Genomic DNA, 7,933 nt, shown 5'->3' with positions numbered 1-7,933 from the left:
AAAGACGAGTGCAATAATTGTGAAGTATCACAATTATAATGGAGAGGGTTACACACACACACACACACACACATTTAAATGTAAACTTTCATTTCATATTTCAAAAGCTATTCAAACTGAATATTTCAAAAGAAAAGCAGGCTCAGTTTATATGAGCTGATGACTGGAAGTGAGTTGCTCTGACTACTGGAAATTGGAGCCTTTCAGTTATGATGCATTAAAAGAAGACTCTACATCTGTATTGAGTCTTGTAATTTATTGCTTCTAGTGAATCAACTGAGATTTTTATATGGTGTCATAAGAACGGGCGACCTTGTAGAATTTGGCTTCAGTAAATTATAAATTCATTTGTTTCTTCCATCCCCTTGTTTGCTTGTGTTTGTCTATTGTTTGTGAGTTTTTCAGAATCATCAAATTCAAAAGTCTGTATTATGGGACATCATTATTAAAGGAAATTAATGAACTGCTTCCCAGTTTTAGTTAATGTTGATCTGTTGCTTAATTCTTTCAAGCTGGGTGGTACAAATAAAGTACCACTTATTTGTATCAGTTTAATGAGCGGTGGTACATAATTCATACCAAAACTTAAAATTCTTTTTACTGCATGGTTGGTAGCTCAAAAAAACGTACCACTTAATCTATCAGCCAATCAGAAGCTACCCTTACATCTGGCAACAATTTCTATGACACAAATGGAATACTTTTTCAGTTGAATCTATTTTGTACCAAAGGTCAGTCGATGAAAGAACAAGAGTACAAATTTTTGTTATAAATTTTTGCCCTTCTAAAGTTTTTTTTTGGCCTATCTATCTTGCCCCAGAAAGACTTGATACTATGTCATATCTACTTGAACTGGCGTTTATGCCCATCACTTGAGTGGGTCAGAAGTTGGATTGTGGCTGTGTGATTTCATGCCAGCTAGTTGGGTGGTCCTTTTCTGGGCATTGTTTAAGATACCAATGTGTGCCACAGCAGATCCATTTCAGATATCTGATATGAAGTGAAAAATTATATAATTTCTTATATTTGCATAAAGTTTTGTCAGTTTCATTATTGAATGTACTTAATTATTTTGAGAACTTTTAACTGTCATGCCTAACTTTGTTTATTTAGGACGAATTAAAGTCCACTACTCTTTCCAAGATGGTTCTCAAATGGCTGAAGAATATGAACAAAGCAGTAAATTGTTACTTGGTAAATATATTTCCGCTACTTTTGGTGCCTTTGTACTGGAACCTACTAAATAATTTAGAAACTACCCACCACCGTCTTTTCAGCTTTTGTTTTTCCGTCATTTTCTCCATACACCACATACACATACAATTCACTGCAGATTACCATCATCATCATCATCTAACTCCTAGTCTTCCATGCTTACATAGTCTGCACAAAATTTTTAATTTTCAATGACTGGATGCCTTTCCTGTTGCCAAGAGGTAGATCCAGGAAGACATGGGATGAGGTGGTAAAGCATGATCTTCGAATGCTGGGCCTCACAGACAATAACAGGAGACCAAGACCTTTGGAGATATGCTGTGATTGAGAAGACCCAAGCAACTAAAGTGAGATCTCAGCCATGGCCAATGCCAGTGTTGCATGTCTGGCCCATTTAAAAGTACCCTTGATGCGTTGAGCAATATGATATGCTTGAGAAGACCTATTGAGTCAAGTAAAACCAAAATTGTAGCTGTGGCCAGTGCCCCCTGACTGGCTTCCGTTCCAGTGGCATGTAAAATGCACCATCTGAACGTGGTTGATGCCAGGGCTGCCTGACTGGCTCCTGTGCCAGTGACATGTAAAAAGCACCCACTGCACTCTCGGAGTGGTTGGCATTAGGAAGGGCATCCAGCTGTACAAACATTGCCAGATCAGATTGGAGCCTGACTTTCCAGACCTCAGTCAAATCGTCCAGCCCATGCCAGCATGGAAAACTGATGTTAAATGATGATGATGATGATAATTCATAACAGTGCATCAAAGTTGAATTTGAAAATGTCTCAAAAATATATTCATGTTGTTCCCCTTACGGTCATAGCTTTTACAAGGGATATAATCATTTCATCATAATATGAAGCAGGATTAGAAATTTGTGATTGGGATTAGGGAATTATAAGGAAAAATATGCATAGCATTCACATGTTTAATTCTTTTTTGCTTACTTATTACAAAGTTCTTGAAAGTTTCTAGTTCTTGGTAAGTATGTATAGTAATGTTTCATTCTTTTTGGAAATTGTCAGCATGATATAATCTAGCCTTATTAATTAAGCATTTTGTTAAAGATAGAAATAATTACAACCAGGAGGAATTTCATGTTTTTCTTTTCTTTTCTTCGTAGAATGTTTAAAGATAAGAAATCAAGAGAACAGAGAGAAAGTGCTTAAATTTACATACAAAAATAACTGTTTCCAGGGAATTCTACCCTGTGAAAATATCTGACAATAGCCAATAATTTCCATTATACTGTTTTTGAGTTACAAATTTTATTCTTTAAATTATATTTTTCAGTTCGTAAATGGCGCCATAAGCGTACACTAGGGGATTTTGATGTTTGGCAGTATGAGGTTGGGGAATCAAGTCTACCAATTCCAGAATTCAAGGAATTAACTCTTCGAGAGAATATTAGTAATGTAAGAGTATTTTTAAAATATTTTTCTTTTATAGATTATCATATTTGATGACATATATGATGCACTTTTTTTTTACAAAAATAAAAAAAAATATCTCAAAAACATCAACCCTGGTCCTCATTTATTAAAACTACATTCACCTCCAAAGGGTGTATCTTAATTACCAAAACATGTTTGCTTTCCTTTTTTCTGCGATTATGTTTTTGCTCCCAACATTATCAAGGGTTTCAAGAACATCAAGTATAAGAAACTTCTGGCAAATATAAACAAATACACAAACACATACATGCACACACACATCATACTTATATATCACACTTGTGTGTGTGTGTGTGTAAGCAAAGTTGTGTGGTTGAGAAGCTTAATTTCCAATCCTGTGGTCTTGGGTTTCAGTCCCACTGCATAGCATCTTGGGCAAGTATTTCTACTATAGATCAGGCTGACCAAAGCTTTTTTAAGATGGAAGCTGAAAGAAGTTCTATGTGTGTGTGTGTTTGTACTAACATCACTTGACAATTGGTGTTGGTTTATTTATATTCCTGTAACTTAGTGGCTCAACAAAAGAGACTGGTAGAATAAATACTACACTTAAAAATAAGTAGTAGGGCTGATTTGTTCAACTCAGACCATTCAAGAGGTTGTGCCCCAGCATGGCCACAGACTAATGCCTGTAACAGGTTAAAAAATAAAAGAATGACTGCAACAGTATTATTTTTTATTTCAGTAGATACATTCATTATCCTTCTCTCTCTTATTATTTCAGCCAATTTTTATTCGATTAGATGTAAAAGATTCATTTCAATGGAGAATACGAAACCTGCCTTACCCTCCTGATACTTACAGCATTAGTTTGGATGAAGATAAACAAAATGTCATTGTCCGAACATCAAATAAAAAGTGAGTTTCTCAATTTGTCATTATAAATATATGTGGCTGTGTGGTTAAGCAGTTTGCTTCCTAATCACATAGCTTCTGGTTCAGTCCCACTGCATGGTACTTTGGGCAAGTGTTTTCTGCTATAGTCCTGGCCTGACCAAAGCCTTGTGAATGAATTTGGTTGACAGAAACTGAAAGAAACTGTTATATATATATACTTATAGATATACATGTGCCACTTAAAAGCACCTGGTCCACACTGTAAAATGGTTGGTGTTTGGAAGGGCATCCAGCTGTAAAAGCCATGCCAAAACTGACCTTGCCTGTGCTTGTGCCACGTAAAAAGCACTACTTACCTCACCTGTGCTTGTGCCACATAAAAAGCACTAAGTCCACTCTGCTGAGAGGTTGGTGTTAAGAAGGGCATCCAGCTGTAAAAATCCTGCCAAAACAGTCACAGAAGTCTGGTGCAGGCTTCGGCCTGGCTAACTCTTGTGGAAGCATCCTACTCATGCTAGCATGGAAGATAGACGTTGAACTATAATGATGATGATGATGATGATACACGTACACACAAATATGTATATATATTACCATATCGTTTAATGTCTGCTGTCCATACTGGCATGGATTGGACGGTTGACATGGAGCTGACTAGCAAAGGTGTCCAGACTGATTGTCTCTTTTGGCATAGTTTCTACAGCTGGACACCCTTCCTAATGCCACCCACTTAACAAAGTGTACTGGGTGCTCTTTACATGCCACTAGCACACTTGTGTTTACGCAGCATTGGCATGGGTGCTTTTTAAGTAGCACCGGCACCTGAAGACAAGCCTGTATGCGTGGAAGACAGTGATTTTGCTTAGCTGAAGACACATGTATGCATGTATACATGTATGTATGTGTACATATATATCATCTTCGTCATCGTTTAATATCTACCTTCCATGCTAGCATGGGTTATATCATCATCTTCATCATCATCATTTAACGTCTGTTGTCCATGCTGGCATGGGTTGGATGGTTTGACCAGGATTGGCATGCTAGAAGACTGCACCAGACTACAGTCTGATTTAGCATAGTTTCCTACAGCTGGATGCCCTTCCTAATGCCAACCACTTCAAGAGTGTAATAGGTGCTTTCATGTGCTACTGGTACGGGTGCCATTTGCGTGACTCCGAGGTGTGGTTACATGCGTGATGCTGGTATCTGCCACGACTACAATTTTGCTCAGCTTGATGGGTCTTCTCAAGCATGACATAATGACAAAGGTCTTGGTCATTGCTTCTATGAGGCCCAACACTCAAAAGGAACTCAGCCACTTTGCCTCCGTGAGGCCCATATATTACATATATATGTGTGTGTAAAGGTGGCTAGCTGGCAGAAACGTTAGCACACTGGGCGAAATGCTTAGCGGTATTTTGTATGTCTTTATGTTCTGTGTTCAAATTCTGCCAAGGTTGACTTTGCCTCTCATCCTTTCGGGGTCGATAAATTAAGTACCAGTTGTGTACTGGGGTCGATCTAATCGACTGGCCCCCTCCCCCAATATTTCGGGCCTTGTGCCGAGAGTAGAAAAATATTTATGTGTGTGTGTGTGTGTGTGTGTGTGTGCGTGGATGTTTGTGTCACCTTGTTTTGATAAGTTTGGCAATGTGGAAATACTGCCTCATTTAGAAACATGTAAAGTTGGCAACAGGAAATGCATCCAGCCATAGAAAATCTGCCTCAACAAATTCCATCTGACCCATGGAAGCATGGAAAAGTGGTTGTCAAAATGATGATGATTTTATGAAATGCAAATGGTTTCCGCTCCAGTAGTTTCCTCAAAGACTATTCCAAATGGTCAATCAACTGAACTACCTGCTCTTTGATTTATGTTATTAGACTTTGAGAAAGAACCAATCCATTTCAACTTTCTGCCGTTCTCCATCTCCTTTCAGTGGAGTGGAGTTTGAGGAAGATTTGGGTACTATTTCTCAAAATAGATTATACAAATCTTCCCTGTGAGGTGGCAAATAATTTTATATACAATTCTGAATATAAGACAGGCAGGTAGATATACAAACAGTCCATATCTCTGTTGGTAAAATTTACACATATACATTGTGTATATGTGTTGTATTAAATTTGCAAAAACTAGGTGCAGGCATGGCTTTGTGGTTAAGAAGCTTGCTTTGCAACCATGTGGTTTCAGGTTCAGTCCCACTGTGTGGAAACCCTGCAGCTCCTACTGTTCATTTTCTTTCCCACCTTTTTTTTTTTTTCTTCTGTGTAGCCTTGCAGGTCTTTCTGCAGGAACCTGCTCTGCTCCACCTTGGTGACATGAAAAAAAGCACCTCAACCATGCTGGAAACTTGTTGGTGTCAAGAAGGGCATCCAACCACAAAACCTATGCCAAAGCAGACACTGGAGCTTGGTGCTTGATATATCAGTTCCTGTCAAACCGTCCAACTCATGCCAGCATGGAACTTGGATGTTAAATAATGATGATGATGATATGCTTTCTGTCTGTCTATGCATGTATGTGTGTGTATGCTTCTTTGTGTTTGTCTCCTCACCACTTGACAACTGGTGTTAGTTTGTTTACATCTCTGTTGCTTATTGGTTCCACAAAAAAAAACAAAAAAAATCCTCAATAGAATAAATTCCATATTTTAAGGAGAGTATTGGGATTGATTTCTTCAACTAAACTCTTCAAGGCGGTGCTCTAGCATGGCTGCAGTCTTCTGACTGAAACAAACAGAAGAATAATAAAGATAATATATAATGTATAAAATAAAAATTGTCGGCCACTGTTTCATTTGTATTAGTAATATTAGTAATATTAGGTTGTCTCAAGACATTGGATTAGAAGAATTGGTGAAGCAACAGATGGAGTTAATGAAATACAATATAAATACTGACATGATATCATTGACTATAATCCATTCACATCCGACCAATATTGTACCTATGCTGGAAATCCAAAGTGAATTGTCTTCTTGTGATGATTTAGTACATGAGAGCTAACATTTCTATTTATTGAGGAAATAAATTGAAGTACACCTTTGTTCTTTCAACATTCAGATACTACAAGAAGTTCTCAATATCAGACATGGTTCGCCTTGGGCTTACGCTGAATAAAGAAGCAATAACGTTTTCTCATATCAATAATACTTTAATCATATCAGTAAGTATTTTTTTGTCTTTATTTGCTTATTGTTTCTAAAACTTATCTTGAAAAAGAAAAAAAATACATCATCATCATCATCATTATCATCATCATCATCATTATCATCATCATCATCGTCATCGTTTAATGTCTGCTTTCCATGCTGCCATAGGTTGGACGGTTTGACTGAGGACTGGTGAGCTGGGAGGCTCCACTAGGCTTCAATCTGATCTGGCAAGGTTTCTACAACTGGATGCCCTTCCTAATGCCAACCACTCTGAGAGATCAGATTGGTGCCTGTTGCAGCCTTCTGGCTTGCCAGTCCTCAGTCAAAGCGTCCATATATATATATATATACATATATATATATATATACATATATATATATATATACATATATATATATATATATGTGTGTGTGTGTGTGTACGTGTATATATATATATATATATATATACATATATATATGTGTGTGTGTGTGTGTGTGTGTATCTGGGGCTCAGAATTACATCATAATGTTGGCAGATGTAGCTTGCAAAAAGTCAAAAATATGCAACCAGTTGCAGGTATCAGCTCTAGACATCTATCTCTCCATCCAGAAGATGGAGGCCAGATTTATCTAATGTTTATATGCTTCAACTACAGGTTGCATATCTTTGACTTTTACAAACTACACTTGTTAACATTATGATGTAATTCCAAGCCTCCAGAAACAGCTGTCAGACTTGTTATGTATATATGTATGTATGTATGCATGTGTGCATGCATGCATATGTATTCATAGTAAGTTTTTACACACATACATATATGTATATATTCATATGTATATATATATTCATATGTATACATATATTTGTATTAAGGTTTGTTGATACATATATATATATGCATATATATATGGGAGAATTTACGAAAAAAACAACAGACGAAGACAGGTGGTGTAAACAACAAATGGATGTATTAGTATAACGCTTGGGAATAGGGAAAGTCTTTGACGTTTCGAGCCTACGCTCTTCAACTGAAAGGAACACAGAAAGAAACAAGGAGAGAAAAAATATATAAATGTAGTGGTCAGCGATCTATCCTGTGTGTGTGTGTGTATTTTGGTCTGTTGATGTTCACGGTCAAGGAAGATGAAGTAGTGAGTCAGAGTACCTCATAATCAAGATGGATTGACAGTTAATTATTTTCTTATATGAACAATCTTGAATACAGAAATTTGTTTTCTATTTAACAATAACAATTCAGCATTGAATTAATATTAAATATTTTACCC

At 36.9% G+C, this 7,933-nt stretch overlaps 1 protein-coding gene across 1 annotated transcript in view; it reads left to right on the top strand.

Moving 5' to 3' along the window:
- LOC106867203 (protein DPCD) overlaps window positions 1-7,317 on the top strand; it is an 11,434-nt gene extending 4,117 nt beyond the window's left edge. The window contains exons 2-6 of the mRNA XM_014912010.2: window positions 1,114-1,194; window positions 2,506-2,627; window positions 3,391-3,524; window positions 6,573-6,675; window positions 7,303-7,317. Of these exons, the coding sequence (XP_014767496.2) occupies window positions 1,114-1,194; window positions 2,506-2,627; window positions 3,391-3,524; window positions 6,573-6,675; window positions 7,303-7,317 (455 nt within the window). The remainder of the gene's footprint in view (window positions 1-1,113; window positions 1,195-2,505; window positions 2,628-3,390; window positions 3,525-6,572; window positions 6,676-7,302) is intronic.
- The last annotated feature ends 616 nt before the right edge of the window (window positions 7,318-7,933 follow it).

The sequence above is a fragment of the Octopus bimaculoides genome, chromosome 1 (genome assembly GCF_001194135.2).
Source record: "Octopus bimaculoides isolate UCB-OBI-ISO-001 chromosome 1, ASM119413v2, whole genome shotgun sequence".
Taxonomy (NCBI): domain Eukaryota; kingdom Metazoa; phylum Mollusca; class Cephalopoda; order Octopoda; family Octopodidae; genus Octopus; species Octopus bimaculoides.
Note: the sequence above shows the minus strand (reverse complement) of the source record. Positions and strands in the feature narration are given on the sequence as shown.